We start from the raw sequence: 17,927 nt of genomic DNA on the forward strand, positions 1-17,927 counted from the left end.
AAAAAACACAACAAAAAAAAAACAAGAACCAAACCTGAAAAGTAAACCAACATATAAAACTCCCCCCAAATCACCAAAAATCCAATACAGCCCAAAACCAAGCCCTCTAGCCAAAACCCAGTTCAAAAAGTCTCCACTTGACCAAGCCCGCTCAAAAGTGAAGTGCCTAGACCTGGCACTGTCTGTTAAAATTGAGGACCACACATTTCAATATTTGAACAGACATACTGGAGACACAAAGACTCTCCATCCCCCAGTTTAAAAAGACTAGGAGAGAAGAAAGGTTCTGATCTACATCATAGAAACTTGCTCTATGAGGAGCTTTTCTCTGCTGAGCTTTCACATTAAAATTTAAGACTAAGGCAGGAGCTCTTTTTTTTTCCTGCACCATGAGCTTTGGACCCTCAGGGTTCTTAGCTTGTGAGCACCCCTTTTTGCAATGCCAACAGAAGCTATTAATGTGAAGGGCCAAGAAGAAAGAAGCAGAAAAGAAACAAGAATTCACCATATTTTTCTTCTTTTCTTTATCATATCTTTGATGCCCTTCTAAGCACAGAAGAAAGGAGTAAAGAAGCAGTCTAAGCCATGTATGAGGCATACGCAGCAGATGTAATGCCTATAAATAAAGTTCAAGTGCTTTCAGTGCAGACACCCATTTGCAAATAGCCCCCACACTTTTTCAAGCTGCTACTCCCAGATTACCCCCCCACCCGCCCCACTTAACATGATTCATTGCTGGGCTCACCTATGGTGCAAATGAATACATCATGTTTCTCGTTTATCCCTTCCAACCATTCCTTCTGCTTTACCCTCATTAGTGCTAGATGTTTCAGGCTGTAGTATTTACTGTGCCTGATAAAGGAAATCCAACTTGAGAAACAAGAGACTGAAGCAGATGTCTCAGAATAAGGACTTCAGTGCAAGTTGAAGTTGAACTCAAAGAAGTCCTTGGAACACAGGCTTTAAATTCACAGCAGAACAGTGTTAAGAGTCCAAGATAAGTAGTCACTATCATAAAAGAAGTCAATGTAGTCAGAATTGCAGGCAGTCACTTGTACAATAAAATAAACATTTGACCCTCCTGCATTTATGCATTTGTTCTGTTTGTATGCATGCAGGAGAGCAAGCACCTACTACTGGGTATTAAGTATGGTTAATGGCATCTGTTCCACAAGGGAATCTAGAAAATACAGGAAGCAAAGTTAAACCAAATACATCTGACAGAGGGATTCCAGAGTTGCAATGTCCTGTACACAGCTTACACTGTGTTATGGATGAGAAGGGAAAGCAGACAGTCTGTAAGGCTCAAGAGTCTTTGCATAAAGCATGTACATTGGCTTGTTAGCCTGGAAGTGACCAAGCATGCTCTGAACAGATATACTTTGTGAAAACTTTTATTTGCAGAACTCTGACAGCTCCATGCAGGTGAAAAATCTCATTTAATGGCCTACAACTTGAACATAAGACACTGTTAGATTTCAGTTGTCTTTGTGGACCACTGGGTGCTCATTTGTAACATGCTCTTCCTGGCAGAGAAGCATTATCTGTCATTATTTTCATGGTCCACACTAGGTTCCTATATGAAATACCTCATTTGAGCTGGTCTCAAGTCCTGCTCTGAGTTTTCCTAGCTGCTTCATTCTGTAAGAGAAGCTGTACCTGATACTGAACCCAGCCTTACCCTCCCATTAGCTCAGTAGGTGGCAGCTGACCCACACAAGGCATGGTAGTGGTTTTGGTTGCTTTCAAGTCATGACGCAGATGTTCTGAGCAGGAAGTAAAGAGGAAAGTAAGACATGTAGACAGATGAAGTTTAACAGACTCAATTTACTATTTATCAATTATTTTAACTATAGATCTGTTCAATAAAACAAACTATACTTTATATAATAGATTACTTCATTGCAGGTATTGCACAGGCTGTATTCATCTCGGCACCATGGAAACATGATAGCAGGAGGTTACTGTATTTTTTAAAAAATATATAATTTAGCAGAATTAGACTAGCACAAGAGAATACTAACCATTTTAAATGGGTAATCTCATTTAAATATCCATGTCCGTCTCATTCCAGCTCTACTGAATTGAAGAATTCAGAATATTAGTACTGGACAGGGCTAAGGAAGGCTGCTTCTCTGCAACACATGCCCTTGACTACTGGCCTCCAAAGGCATTCAGCGGGTCATCAAATGTGCTCAGAACCTTGCTTTCAGATTTTGCTTCTGAGGCTGCTTGGGAAGATCTGGTTTTAGGAGCAGGTATCTTGACTTGGCTGCTAGAGAAGATATCATCTAAAGAGGGGAACAAAAAAGATATTTTAATGAGAAGTGACTACTAAACAGAAGTAATATTGTACACAAGAGACTCCATCATGCAGCAGTGACTGCCAAGGACATCCTGTGAAAAACAAACGCTTTCCTGGTACTTGCAATTCTGGATGCGTTTGTAGGGACATACGTGGAAGCTGTTAGCTGTACGATTTTTTTTTCTTCTCAGTAGACAGCATAATACTTGTATTTTGTAACATGTTCAGGCTCTCATAAGCATTTGTAAAGTACTAATAAATTAAAGCTCCACAACAGATTCTATCATACAAGTGCCAGATAACATCCCTCTTATCTAGAACATTAATGTCTGAGGAACCTGAGAGATTCAAGAAGTGTGAGGTTGTTGCTAAAGAAAATCAGAAGAGGAAAAGATAGGATTTGTTAGCAACTGCTGTGGTGATAGTCACTAACCATGAATCTAATCTACAGCACAGTAAGAACATAATATAAATCCACTGAGAACAGATCACTGCGAAGATGCAAGGAGGCAGACAGCTGTAACCACCATCCTGATGAATATTCAAAGTCTTGAATCGAGGTCTCCCACCACCTTCCTCAATAAAAGCATATCTGTTGTATTTAACCAGGACCACATAAGTGGAAAAATATCACACTGCCATTAAGGCAGAGGACAACAATACACAGAAATTAAATCATCCAACGCAGATAGCCTGTGTCAGCTGCAGAGCTCACAGTCCTGTAGTTCTTGCTGTGGCTAGAACTACTAGTGTTTAGGACTGAGCTCATGAAAGAGATGAAGCTGCTACCATATACATGCTGAGGGGTTGTCATGAGGATTCCTGAGTGTACACAACAGTGCATCTCATACTCTACACTAAAAAATTTAGGATACTCAGATTATGCAGTTGGAGTATAAAACAAAAACATTAGAACATTTAGATATGAGGATCACTAGTGATTCACAAGGCCAGTGTAAATGACACATAACTGGTCTTGAATTCCTATGAAGAAAACATGGGTGTTATATAGAGGCTAATATAGTCACTGAGTCTAGCTGGTAAGAGCACGATTCTAATAATACCAAGGTTGTGGGTTTGATCCCCATATGGGCAATTCATGTAAGAGTTTGACTTCATGATCCTTGTAGGTCCCTTCTAACTCAGAATATTCTGTGAATTACTAGTCCAGAGTATAAGAACTAGTATTTCAATCTTCAGCACGTAGCCTAACCTTGAGCAGAGGCCAAGCACAATGTGGTCTATTACAATGTGTTTCCCCGTCTCTTCTCACTACTTCCAATTCAGCATGTGTCTGCTACTGTGCTGATCATAGGGATTACACAGGAATAATCCAGGACCACATTTCAGCACAAGAGCAGTTTAGAAAGGCAGGAAAACAGAGTAATCCCCTACTGGCATTACTCCAAAGCAAGAAGCTATCACATGGATTAGCTTTACAGCAGAGGGGAAGTACAGCGAGTGCCATAAGCAGTAGAGGTGTTACTCCCACTTTTATGAAGAGGCCTAAAGAATAGAAAATTTTGCCCATGGAAAATAGTATTTGTCAGAGTGCAAGAAAGCTCAGTCAGCATTCTGAAGACAGGCAGAGGTGACATCAGCTACGAGGTGATTGAGGACTCTAGTGACTGGAAGGTGTGGTAAGACAAAAGAAAACAGCTTGCAGCCTTCAAACCCCTCAAACTGCAGCTGAAATTTACTGTTTCATTTGTAGCAGAAAGGTTCTCCTACGACAACAATATACAGCTCTGTAGAAGAGTTACCAGGATCACTTAAGCCAGCCCTTAATGTGAAACATAGGCAAGTGCCAGTTCCACAAGTCTACTGCCAGCGGAACATCCTCATCTTCAGGCACCTCCCTACACTCCTGTTGGTGTTCTGGAGCTCCATGGGCACTAAAGGAGATGCATACCTATGGCTGTACCACTGAACAGTCACCACTCTACAGGAAGGTGAAGTCAATCAGATGTGGGTGCTTTAGATGCAACAGGCATCAAGATCAGCTGTGACATCAAACACAAAGCTTTAGTACCAGAGTTGACTGTCAAAAGTGAAGTTCAAACAACAGGTTCTGTTGTGGCTAATTTTCAAGTGGCACTCTACAACTGGTTTTTTCAACATTCAGTTCAGATTTTTGTGCTGAATATTTGGAAGGAGTAACTGCTTGGCAAATTCTTTCACTTCCTACAGACTACATGAAAAAATTTAAATTGTTAAAACAAGATTTTTTAAAAAAATCATCCAATATGTGTTTCAAATACCTTCCAAAAAAACCTTTAACTCTTATTTTTTTATATAAATCAAGAAGATTTTTAAATGTCAAGATGTTAATTCTCCAGCAAATTTCCTGGCACTTTTACAAACTTCAGCCATCAGGCTAGAGTGCTTACCAGCAGTCCAAGTAAAACAGCGGTAAGTCAGGTTCAATTTGAGGATGTTAGAGGGAATGAAGACTTGATAAGAACCAAAGCCAGAGAAGAAATTTTGTCAAAGAAAAGAAATACATTCTCAAAGAAGAGCTATGAACATGAAGAGCCTGAGAACAGACAGAGCTGAGAATCGCTTAACTTTCAGCATCTCTGCTGATGGAGAAGAAATGAGCATGCTTTGTGCATCATTTCACATCACTACTTGTTTTTTTAACAAACTATACATAGCAAACCTTTGCTTTCAGATGGAGTATCTGTAAATTGTCCTGGGTATATGAATGTAAACAAAAGCTTATGGGCTCCAAGGAAGTAAACACAATAGTGAAGGTGGGATGGGCAGAGATGCTAATTTGTTCTTATCAGTGACTCATCAGAAAGTACAATACAAAAAGCTGTGCAAACTGAAATACAGAATCTGTCTACAATGTAAGATGAGTCTCTTAGAAACTCGTCTGGAGTAATTCCCTACAGGAATTAAACTTTTTCTCAGAACAATTTTATAATCTCTCCTAAACTAGTTAAATGCCATGCTAGTTCTACAAATCTAGAAAGTTCTCATCCAAGGTTAAAATCCAAAGATGACCTGAGATTTCAGAGCAGTTAAAAAGTAAAAAAAAAGCAGAAGGTCCTAAAACATCTTAGATGAATGCAACTCAGGACAATATTACAAGACCAGTGGCATTTTTACTGGTAGCGTAATTTTTACTTATATATACATACCCATATCATCGTCAAAAATGGATTTTTGTTCCACCTTCTTCTTGGTCTTCTTTTCTTTTGGTTTTGCAGTTAGATCCGCAAAAATATCAATGTTATCATCAAACAGGTTAGTCTCTGGCATTTTCTCTTTCATTTTGGTCATTGGCTTAATTGCCTCAGTAGCAAATATATCATCCTTGGGAAAAAATATAGAAAAACCTCATCAATCCACAACACACTTCAAGAGAATAGTCAAATTATTTGTGCATAGCAGCTGAGATGTTTAAAAGACTTGGGTTACCTCAGCTTATCAGACAAAGGTTGAACTCAGTGATCTGAGAGGTCTTTGCTAACCTAACTAGCAAGAAGTTAAGTGCCTTAGTGGATTGTACACAGGGCAAGTGCAGCACACAGAAGCTTGTATAAAGTAACCAGCCCACCAATTTTATTCTTTTTTTAAAGTGTTGTTTAGCTGCTGGGAATTGAACAGACAGATAAGAACCAGGTAAGAACCAAATTTATTTGGTGATTATTCTGAAAAAGGTATGTTGTCACAGCACCTTCAGTGCATGCCTGCTCTGTGTTAAGGCTCCACCTTTTACACCACTGCTGCTAGTTAGGAGCTGAACAACCAAAGAGTTTCTATATTCCAGCAGCGGAGCAGGATTGAGAGTTTACTTCACTCCCTTATCCTGCAAACCCCATCCTAAAGCCTAAGTTAGAGGGGTCTGCATATGGCCCTGGGGAACAAAAAAAAACAACGTGGCAGATTCAGCCATTACCTCAAAGATATCTTGGGCAGTAGGGTCAACTGCTTTGTGCACAGCAGATTTCAATTCCTTTTTTCCAGTTTTCTGAGAGGTGAAGAGAGAATCTTCCTCTTCCTCCAAAAAAGGTATAGGGCTGCTTTTTGTAGAAGATTTTTGTTGTACAGGCTGGAAGAGATCATTGCTGTCCTGATCACCCAGATCAGGCTTTTTCTCCCTGCCCTTGATGGCTTTGTTAGCCACACTGTCTGGCATTCCCTCCTTCAACTTTGATTGTGCAGCTGGTCTGGATGTTGTGCTGCTTGCAAAAAGGTCTTCAGATTCAAACAGATCATCCCCATTTTCTGTGGATTCTGGAAGGAGTTTGTTTGTCCCAGCAGACAAAACACTGCTGTGAGCTGGCAGTGACAAGCTAGATAGAAAGTCATTTTCCTTGGACTCTGCTTCAGCAGCAAGAGGCTCCTTTATGTTCACTACTGCTGACGGCTGTTTTGGTAGAGAGAATTGTGACTCTTTGGTAGTGTCCACCTCCTCCCTCACTTCAGCCTCTCGGGCAGCCAGACGGCGCGCCATTCTGCTGGGGGGTCTGCGCTTCCCTGGAACCCTGATCCTGGTCTGCAAGGAAGGAGGAAAAACAAAGAAGGATCATACATAAGGAAAAAGCCCCACAGGACATTCAAGCTTGGAGCAGTTTGGAGAAAGATTCAGAAATATAACCCAGGATATCTGATTTGCTGCCCTTAGTCATTCCACATGGTGGAACTGGTATACAAAAGCAATAGCACTCGCAAATAGAATCGCAACAGGTCAGCTAGCCACTCTAGCCCCTTGGCTTTAGACAATACCTTAGTCACCCTGTTATGAACTTTTACAGCACAGTTCAAGCCATGACTAATTACTTCTTCCACGCAATTTCATTTTATGCATAGCCTATTGCAGTTAATTGCTGCTTTTAAGGAAGCCTCCTGCAAGTTTCCATTACAGTCTCTCCCCTATCCCACATGGACAGGAGTAATTACAGGGGTAGGAAACTGATCACTACAACCTCTTCTTCCCTTTTGTTAATTGCTTCATGTACATGTTCTTTGAAAGGGTAGGCAGAATGCTGGGTGGGTTGCTTTGTTCTAGGCGTTGGAAAAAAGTGCATTTGATTGGATTTATTTACACTCAAAAGGTTGAAGAAGCAATGATATGCCAAAATTACAACATCTAACCTGAGCCACAAAAAGCATTCACTGTATCGTTACCAAGATGTTTCTTCTCAGATTACTTACAGTAAAAAAACATGCATCATCACTACACTAAAATGAACATTCAAGGTTGATAATATGCAGCTACAGGCACTCTATTCTTTGCAAGCCTATCTATTTAAAAGTATCACAATAGAGAGCTTTGTCTGTTGGAACACGCTGCTATTGGAAACAACTATGCCTACATAGTAATGCACCAGGCTGATGTAAAAAGCTTCAAACCCATTTGTCACTAAGGGGTCATGTCAACCATTGTGGTGACAGCTGCTGCATCTTGTCATCTCTGCTGCTCATCTAGTAATGAACAGCCTCATCAGCATTAGAAGAATTAAAGAAATAATTAAAGTTGAGATTTTAAGTTATCTTACTCAAATTGCTAGTGTCAGGAAACCCTACAAGCTTATAAAATCACAGGCACCTAGATGACCTTAACTACATAGCTGACACTTCCATTTTTTTAAAGAACCACTAAGTCTTTAATTAGCCTATGCCTTTTGCAGTCCATAAAGTAGAAAGTATGAGTGAAAAACAAGTGAGTCAGGAGGCAGAGATCTGCCACATCAAAAGCTTAACACTTCTTTTTGTTGTCCTTAGTGTGAAAACAAAAGTTTTCTTTGAAAAATAATTGAGAGTTACAGTTCAGGACAGCATGATAGTTTTATTCACAAAGGAGGTAAAGGTTAACCTACAGCAGTGATGTGTTCTGGATAGCTTGTTAAAGTAGCTGCCTGTACCCTGTCTTATATAGCCTGTCTATAGCCTAGCAAGACGTCTTTTTAGTATTTTTTAGGTTGGTGTCTCCTCGGATAGAACAAGATGTTATGCTAACATACCTTCAACCAACAGGGAAATCCAGTATTTGGTAAAGATACACATGTACTTTAAAAGGCACCAGGTATATGCATAAGCCTCTTACTGAGCTAAGTATAGGTGCTAAGCCAGACTTTCTCTTTAGTGCTCCAAGGAAGTGAGAGGGGATTAGATTTTCACACTCCCATTTAGATTCAGATAAACCACACTGTTAGCAGAACTTGCATACCAAAACAAACTGCACGAGGACAGTCTGTTTTTAATCCCCCTTGCTCCTATCCTAAACACCAAGGTTACCTTATTGGCGTTGTGCAAGGTGTCTGCTTGCATGGGCTGATCAAAGCTTACACCGAGTTCTTCATTGCTTCCCGCAGCAGAGAAGGCTTCACTGTTCTGTACCTCCTGGGGCTCATGTAATGGAGTGTCCAGCACTGGTAAGGGAGACTTGACATTGGAGACCTTAGGCATTGCACCAGGTAGTAAGGCTGAAGGGTTAATAGCTAAGTTAGCCTACAAAACAGAGACAACAAAAACACACACACAAAAAGAGATCACGTTACTATTCCTCCAGAGCAAGCATGTCTCCAGAGGAGCAGCAAGAACGAGTGTATCTGGGTATTCAAGTTCTACTTCTAAAGTGCCTGGCTGTTCTCAGTCCTAAGAACTTGTGTATCTCCCACAAGCTCTGTCTCACTGAAACTGGAGTGGTCAACACTATAATTCTGTGTAAGAGCTTCAGGAACAGCAGGGTCAAGTTATGCCAGGCCAAACACCTAGGTAGCTCAATATTCTGTCTGAGGAGACAATAGTTCTGACTTCAAATGGTATTGATATAGACAGTTATTAGTCGTTTTGTATCAGAAGAGGGACATAACCATAGTCCCCACTAAGAATTTCTAAACATACTTAATGGTGCTAAGAACAACAGCAGTTCAAAGAAAAGCCCACCCTCTGCCCCCCAATATGAGTATATAGTGCTGCTTAGAGTCAGGACTGAAACAGAAGGAGGAAATAATATTAAACATGCAATACAGAAAAAGCAATCAAAAATATGCCATCTGAAAAAAATAATAATGTTGCAAGAATAAGGTAAAGAAGCAAAAAGATTTTGGTTCAGGGAAAGCCATCAGTGAGGCAAGGAAGATTTTATTATTTTTATTTTTTTTTGAAAGTTAAAGTGCAAGTAAAGTTAATTACTTGTAACTTTCCAATCCGAGATGAAGGCTCTTTGGTTTTAATGGGAACAGGACCTGTAGATTTCTGCACAAAATTACATTGGATTAAACAAGTTAACAAGTTGTTATCAACCACACCATAGTTTTCATTTTAATACATGTATAGAAAGCAGCTAATTGCTTACCAATTTCTTCTTGTTATCATCACATTCTACTAGTAGAGCTATAGTCACTAAGTTTTCAGTGCCAGTTTCCCACATGCTGTGGCCCCATCTTTATTATCACATTTCATTCATTTGTCCTTCTACCCAATATTATACTTTGCCATGGTAACTGAACAACATCCATCTTCTCCAGGCCACTGCCACCACTAGTCAAATCAAACCAGGACAGCTATCTTCTCTCTCCTTGCTTATTCTGTCCCCCTGAAATCCTCTGAAGCCATATTGCCAGGCAACAATCTAACTTTTCTCCTTGTGACTGGCTGTAACAGGGCTACAGACTTCAATGAAGTCCACACAGAAGCTAAGAGGGCTTCAAAATGGTTCCACTCAGACTTCACGGAAAACAGCTTCAGAGAAGTGAGTGTTCCTCTAAACAACAAGCCAGTAGTGCTAGAAAGAAGACTAAGCCAAAAGAGCAAGAACAGCTGTTTGATCTGAAGACTTGGGTCAATTCTAGGACTCAAGGAATGAATCAGATTAGCTAAGGTGCACTTCCCAGGACTTGTATGACTGGGCAGTCAGGGCTCCTTCAGCTAGGTTGAAGTAACTGAGGGTTTGCAAGGGTTAGGACACTAATTTGAAGGGCTTGATAGCATGGCAGAGGAATCCTAGTATCTGAGGAGATTGTTTTCTACTTAATTGGATGTGGTGTTCAGCTTAACCTCAGACAGGCTGAAGCCATTCCTATAGCAGGCTGTCAGTAGCTACAAAAACCAGGATGATAAGCTTGGTTCTACACTTCAAGGAAGTGTAGAAACTTTACAAAAAGGGAAGAGATGCTAATGACTAACCCTACATGCATGCTCTGTGTTCTTCAGCCCAGGGGAGAAAAAACAACTCCCACTCTCTACAACAAAAAGCTAATTTCCTACACATGAAAATCCATCTAGCAGTTCTGGTGAGGCACAGGCCAGAATTCTGGTCCAGATCACCTCTCTCAGAGACTCTTGATTCTGCAAGATTAAGGACAAGAGTCTTGTTAAGACTCCAGTATAAGAGTCTCAGCTGAAACAGATTTGTAGAGCATGCCTTGATCTCTTTCTGAGAAAGGTTACCTTTAAAGATCACATTCACCCCAACAGATACTAGCACTTCAGAGAAGCTGCAATTCATTTCAGTACAACTGGACCTAGGGTGTAGCTCTTCATTGCCATTTCACTTTTTAAAGTGTGTGTACAATGAATAAAGCATCAATAACATTTAAACTTCTTGCTAGTAACAGTGCATCTGCTGATGAGCAGAGAAGTTTGGCCACGCATTGCTGCCTGGCAGCCAGTGAATCCAGGCATTAGTTTTCGTCTTTCCAAGACACTTAAAACAGGATGATACATCTCCTTTTTCTTTGCATGCTGTTCAAGGCATAAGATTTAAGTACTTGCCTCTGTAGTTGCTGCCTTCAGAGTTTCATCTTGCTTGGCACTTAAAGCATTTTCTAGGTTACTGCTCACTGAGGAAGGGCCAACACTGGTCTGAAGAGGTTTCTTCTCAGCCATTTTCTGAAAGCATTATGGGCACAAGTCAACATGAACAGGGTAAAAAGCATGGTGCACGGATCTAAAAAAAAACACCCCAAACCCCCAAAAGAACACAAGCAGAAAGTTTTAAAATCTTGCTTTTAACTTGAAAGAAAACCAGCCACATCTTTTGATCCTGCTGTGTATAGCTGTATTATTTGCATGGCTAGGTTTTGGTAGTGGTGGTGAGGGGCTATAGTGGTGGCTTTTGTGTGAAACTGATAGAAGCTTTCTCCATGTCTAGCAGTGCCAATCCCTGGTGGCTCCAAAGATGGATGTACTGCTGGCCAAGGCTGAGCCAATCAGGAACAGTGGTAACCCCTCTGTCATAATATAGTTAAGAAAAAAAAAAGTTATTGCACAGATGTAATTGCAGCCAGAAAAGAGTGGGGATAGAACATGGGAAAGGAACAGCCCTGCAGACACCAAGGTCAGTGCAGAAGGAGGGACAGGAGGTGCTCCAGGCACCAGAGTGGAGATTGCCCTGCAGCCTGTGGTGAAGACCATAGTGAGGCAGCTGTATTCCTGTAGTCCATGGAGATCCACAGGGGTGGAGAGATTCACTCAGAGCCTGTGGAGACCAGGCCAGAGCAGGTGAGGAGGCTGTGAACCCATGGGAGGCCTGGGTCCTGGCAGGGACCTGTAAAACCGTGGGAGAGGAGCCCATACTGGGGCAGGTTTCCTGGTAGGACTTGTAAACCTGTGGGGGACCCAGGTCAGCACAGGCTATCCCAAAAGGACTGCACCCCATGGAAGATTGACCCATGTTGCAGCAGTTTGTGGAAAACCATTGCCAGTGGGATGGACTTAGGTTGGGTAAGTTCACGGAGAACTGTCTCCCGTAGGAAGGACCCCATGCTGGAACAGGGGAAGGACTCCCTTCTCTGAGCAGTGGCACAAACCAAGTGTGATGAACTGACCATTTCCCATCTCCCTGCACCTCTGGGGTGGGGGCAGGGAGGTAGAGCTGGAAAGGAGATGGATGGGGGAAAGGTGTTTTTAAGGTCTTATTTTACTTCTCATTATTCCACTCTGATTTTGCTAGAAATAATTGCAATTAATATCTCTAATTCAAGTCTGCTTTGCCTATGTCAGTATTTTGTGAGTGATCTCTCCCAGTTCTTATCTTAACTCACTTATATAAAACATAACTTTGTTATATTTTCTCTCCCCTGCTCATCTGCAGAAGGGAGTGAGAGAGGGGCTTTGGTGAGTGTCTGGCATCCTGCCACACTCAACTCACTACAACAGGTATTGGCTTATGGCTCTGTAAAGCAAGGGCCTTCATTCTTCCATTCCTTTTGTCCACTTCGACCTTTGCTCTCTGTGCTAGCAATTAAGAATGAGAGTTTCAATAAATTTTCAAATGCATGTATATTTCCTCACCAACAAAAGAGCAGATAAAATTAAAGCAGAACTCTAGCTAAGAAACAGTGTTTTTTTTTTTTTCAAGCAACCATATATAGTCTCTTTTGTTTTCAGGCTCCATATATAGTCTCCCAAAGACTAGTTACTTGAGACCACCCTGTCCAGAGTCCTCAAAGAAACTGTTTCCAGGAACTATTGTCAGATTTTTCCAGCTATTTACATGAATACAGACAAAAGTAAAAGTTAGTTTCAATCTAATTAAGATAACTATATTTAAAAATAGCAGTTTAGAATGTATGTCAGGCCTTTTACCTCAGACCGCCTGTAACAGAGTCTAGTTCATTACTGCAGCTACTCACCCTTTAAAAGCAATTGGGTGACCATAAGGGTTTTAATACTGTATCATTACCTGAGATCAAACCAACCTGCAGAAACTTGAGTTAAACAACTCATAGAGCATGGCTCAGCAGTCATGCATAAAGAACAGGGAAGTAATATTAGCAAGTTAAGCAATTAAACAAAACAAACTCTACTACTCTGATTTTTGCACAGGTGTATTCTCTTACAACTAAGCTGGTCCCAGTGGTACACAAAAATAGAATCCAATTCTCTCATCCCAATGTTGGGAGACCCAATGCATCTGCTCCCTATGTCTTCAGAGTCACAATGACCATTTCTGTTCTCTCAAAAAGATTTGAAAAGTCAATTTCTTGTGGGTATACAAATGGAGAAAATCGCTTCCATACACTTATTTCCAATCTCTTTTATATAAGCCATTGGCAATAGAGAAACATGTACCGGAATGTTTGTTTTAGCAGTACTGAAGAGGTCATCCTCATCATCATCCCCAAAAAGCCCTCCTCCAGGTGATGGCTTCAGGATACGGTTTGCAGACTAAAGAAACAAAAGATAAAGAAAAGATGTGTCACAGATCCAAAGCACAGCTCGTTCAGCCCATGATGCCAGAATATAACTGACATTAGCATTTGGCCCTCCCTGGAAATCAGTGCCTTCTAAGCTGTGTCCAAACAAGGAACACCAGTACACTGAACACTTCAAAGACTGTTTTTAAATAGGAGGTTCAGAGGAGAGTTTTGAACTCACCATTGACTTCTTGGCACTGGCAAAGAGGTCAACGTCTGGGTCATTGTCCTTCTGCAGTTTGTGACTGAAGAGAAGCTCTTCGTCTTGAAAGACCCCAGTGCTTTTGGGCCGAGTACTTTTCCCAGAAACCTGTAAGGAGAGGACAAAGGCCCACACAGTGAGAAAATCCCTCTGTAAGGAGGTTATTTGCCTCATGATAAGGCAGGTTACAATTCCCCAGAGGCTACACTACAGGTCTGTAGTGGTTACAAAAATACAACTTTAACTGCTGGTTATATTTCATTTTGACCGAATTTGCAAAACTTACAATGTAAATATTCTTATTTATAGTTCAATTTAATGAGAAGACATTCACCACAATATCTGTGTCTGCTGATCTAAGATCCAGCTGCTACTATTTACTTGTGAAGCTTCCTTCAAAGGAAAAAAAAAATAGTTTTCAGTATGCTATCATGACTGTAAGGTTTATATTCCAACTTTTATGCCTCAAAAATTTCAGCTAAGGATGTAGGACATAGTAGTGAAAAGAAGAGAATCTCTTAGTTATCTTCCTAAGCAACATTTTCAAAGAAGAATAAAAATATGAAATATTTTTTTTTATTTAACAAAAGGCCTGTAAAGCTACTATTGTTGCTAGACTCCCTGTTCTTCTCCTGTGAAAGCAAGTAAACACCCGCAAGGAAGAATGGAACATACTGCCTTTGGCAAGAACTCGTACTTTCAAGTTTGCTCCTCTGGGGAAGATTGAAGTTACATGTATCACTCTATAAGCCCTCCATTACCTGCAGAAGTAATGAGTATCAGCTCCTGGAACACCATAACAATGCCTTTGTATGGGCGTGGTCATTGTAGGCACCCAGGTCTGGCTTGCAAAGGCCCCACTCAAATGTCCAGGAAAATCCCATATCTATGTTTCACCACTCATCTTGCTCTATTAAAACAGCTCAAATAAAAGGATGCCTCTTCAGAGCATGACTGAATGCCCAGTAACATGACAGCAGACACAAAATCCAGCCAGCAAGAGTGGTCACATAAGAATAAAGCCTGATTCTTCCCATTCCTATTCAAGTCTCCAAGAACCATGAAGGGCTGCCTAAATTTAATTTCCAGTACATCATTTTTCATCCAAACACCCTCTCCTGTGATTTTTATTACTGTAGTTTCTTTATTATATTCTCAGTGATGCTCTCTGTGCAAAGAGACCAAAAGTCATTTTCAGAGCACTAGAACTGCTGTTTATGCCAGATATGTGAAAATCTAATGCACATCTAAATTATCCACAAACAAAACATGTATTAAGTTGAAACAAGCAAGAAAAGTAGTAGCACCTTTCAGATTTGCCTATCAAAAATGTTAAGTTCATAAATTACCATTCTGATTTTTGCATTTCAGCACCTTAATCACTTTGTGACTAGTATATGCTGACAGATGAGAACTTTGAAGAAAAGATTTGAATCAATTTCTATCTTTCCAAATTCGTAGCACAGATATGGCTTGTTTCTATCATCTCCCAGTGTGCTCCCACAATAAACCAAACGCAGTATTCATTCACAAGTAGTAAACAAGGACCCAAGGTAACAATCCATTTTAACTCAGAAGCTACTCTAAGAGTAATTTTTCTTCAACAGTCATCTATTTTATTCTGTTCCAATGGCTTCTGAATAGTGTACATAGCCTTTAGGACTGGCAGCTTACTTTACACAGTCACACTAAGATGACAAAACCTTGTTGTACACTGTAGTGTAGAGTATATATCTTTTGACAGTACTTCAAACTGATAGAAGAAATTTCAGTACATTTGCATTAAGTAGAAACAAGAATATTGCTATAGATTCAAGGATATTGCTGCTGAAAATTCCAAGTCCACCTCTTGATGGCATACACTATATCAGAAAAGGCAGACTAACAGTGTGGTAGCTGGAAGCTTTTTTAAAAAACAAACACACATACTCGAAAACAGAAGTAGATACAGGACAGAGATAATTATTGCTGAAGGCATATATCCAGCAAACAAACTGTAACAATGTAAAAAAAAAAATACAGGGATAAACCACAAGGCTTAAAACTCCCCATCCTTTTACTTCCTAGTATCTTTGACCTTGAGGAGTAGCTGAAGAATCAGTTCTGTAAAGCAAAACTCAAGTAGCTGCAACTAAAACCTCTGTATAGAATTTCTTTTCAAATTAGCAACAGCAAAATGCTTTCAAGTTAGTGGGACAGGAAAAATTACAAAAGGATTCAGGATCATAAGGAAGAGCAGGAATAACTGCTCACCCAAGAATCTGGAAGGTTAGCAACTGAGAAACATCAGCCTGAATGACATGAACAGAGGGAAAGGTAAAAACAAAACCTTGCCTAGAAAAGCAGAGATAGAAATACCATTTCTATCAAGTTCAAGAACTTCCTTACACTCACCACACCAATTCCTTTCTGTGCATTTTTTATGCCATTATCATCTTCCAGTCTCTCTTCTTCTTCCTCCTCAAATAAGCTTAACACTTTCTTAGCTTGGCTCTTCACGTCTTTCTCCAGAGCTGGTGGTGATGTTGCAAACAAATCTGAACTGCCAGCTGGCTCTGAAGATACTACTGCAAAAGGCTCCACCAAAGAAGCAAAACAAAGCAACACATCAGCCTGTTATTTATTTCAGGTTTGCCCAAAAACCCTGCTAAGCTTTCTTGGTTAAATACCAGCAATGGTCAGAGTTCTGCAATCATTACCAAGCAGGCAACTGCATTCAATTAATTTTTCCCAAGCAGACAGAATATCAATATGCAGGTTAGCAAGAAACAATTGATAAAGAACACACATTTCAGCTCTGAAAGGAAGACAAATTTCCTCCTGTACCCTACTCTGTGGCACTATCGATAAGCAGCTTCCTGGCATAAGGTTTTCTCCTCATCTCTGTCAGGTTGCATGCGCACCACAAGGCTGCCACTATCCCTCAGTTACCTAGCTTATACCACTTGGGACACTTTAGAGTGAAAAGCACTACCAGAACCTTAAATGTGCTCAGGAATAGTGGGAAGGAAAGAACTACAATGGAAATTCATCAACTGCTAACCCCTCAACAATCATTCAGTAAGACTGTGCCTAAGGCCAGCTCTGCTGAAGCTTCTGCAAGAATACACTCAATACTCATCAATACCATTCTCAAACAGTATTGCCCAGCAGAAATTCACAATTATGAAGGCCATAATAACACTTACCACTTTATAAATCATCACACATTATGGTGAAACATATTACTGAGCTTGAAGAAAAATCTATATATTAATACAGGTTATGTTTTAAGGGAAAGTTCTGTTCACGTAAATGAAGATCACCCAACCCACTCTGGAGGGAAAACTGAAGCAGATTCTGCCTACCTCCTTCCCACACAAAAAACCCCAATCTCTCTTAAGGATATCAGTTAGGAAACAACTTTTAAATGCCATTTAATCAATTTGCTGTTTGACTGACAAGTGATTTTGCTAAATGGAGACAGAATTACTCTTTGCACCAATCCAGAAAAATACTTCTGTGCCAGAGCAGTACTGTTTGATTGTGGCTTTTTTAAGCTGAATCTTTACCAAACTACAGATTAATGTAAGAAAATCTCTCACTTTTTCCTTTGTCTGCTGCCCTGCAACATCTGTTCCTCGAGGCACAGGAGCTGCTCCAGGCTCTTCTGAACACCACAATGTATCTTCTACCTGGTTAGACTTCACTGTTCTATCTGGCAGATCTTCCTTTTCCTCCTTTTCTTCTTCGTTAAAGGTAGGTAGTGCTTGTGCTGGTTTTACTTTCTCCTGCAAAATTAGGAGAATGCTGGTGACACAGAATTGGTGGTTATATATAAAAAACGTATGCTGCTGTAGGATAGTAGAGTCTCAGTTTGCTTACTGCAGAGGTCTAGGACAGTGGCAACATACTTGACTTCTCCTATTTTCTTCCCATGACACATTCTGGTTTGTGACTTTTAATTTCCAGTATTATGACTTTTTGAATCTAGTTGAAGAGTGCCAGGAAGCACAAGCACAGGAATACCTGCTACAGACACAGCTTTATTAAATCCTTGCATCTCCTACTCTCAATTCCAAAGCACAACCAGACAGGCAGTACATCATGGGCTAAGCTTGTAAGACAGAGGATGGCATGAGCACACAATAGGAAGAGCCAGTAAGAAACCTGTTTACACATCTGAACCACCTTGGGTAGGGCAACATGAAAGCTTAACCCTGGCTACTGAGCCAGCAGTAAGCCATTTGTTCATTTTAGTGTTATTTCATGGCTGAGAGCT

The 17,927-nt window shown here is 40.4% G+C and overlaps 1 protein-coding gene across 5 annotated transcripts in view; it reads right to left on the minus strand.

The window, feature by feature from the left end:
* Positions 1-1,378: 1,378 nt before the first annotated feature.
* Positions 1,379-17,927, minus strand: part of WASHC2C (WASH complex subunit 2C) — a 37,205-nt gene continuing 20,656 nt past the window's right edge. For 2 of the 5 annotated variants that reach the window (XM_015633436.2, XM_015633434.2), the window contains 10 exons: positions 17,251-17,436; positions 16,061-16,249; positions 13,646-13,774; positions 13,340-13,435; positions 11,039-11,155; positions 9,458-9,520; positions 8,558-8,770; positions 6,216-6,815; positions 5,455-5,629; positions 1,808-2,291 (listed from right to left, as the gene is read on the minus strand). In XM_015633436.2, the coding sequence (XP_015488922.1) occupies positions 2,155-2,291; positions 5,455-5,629; positions 6,216-6,815; positions 8,558-8,770; positions 9,458-9,520; positions 11,039-11,155; positions 13,340-13,435; positions 13,646-13,774; positions 16,061-16,249; positions 17,251-17,436 (1,905 nt within the window). In that variant the 3' untranslated portion in view covers positions 1,808-2,154. Of the gene's footprint in view, positions 1,767-1,807; positions 2,292-5,454; positions 5,630-6,215; positions 6,816-8,557; positions 8,771-9,457; positions 9,521-11,038; positions 11,156-13,339; positions 13,436-13,645; positions 13,775-16,060; positions 16,250-17,250; positions 17,437-17,927 lie in introns of those variants that run through there. The other 3 variants (XR_001522562.1, XM_015633435.2, XM_015633437.2) reach the window with 3 other exon arrangements.

Source organism: Parus major, chromosome 6 (assembly GCF_001522545.3).
Source record: "Parus major isolate Abel chromosome 6, Parus_major1.1, whole genome shotgun sequence".
In the NCBI taxonomy this organism is placed as follows: Eukaryota; Metazoa; Chordata; class Aves; order Passeriformes; family Paridae; genus Parus; species Parus major.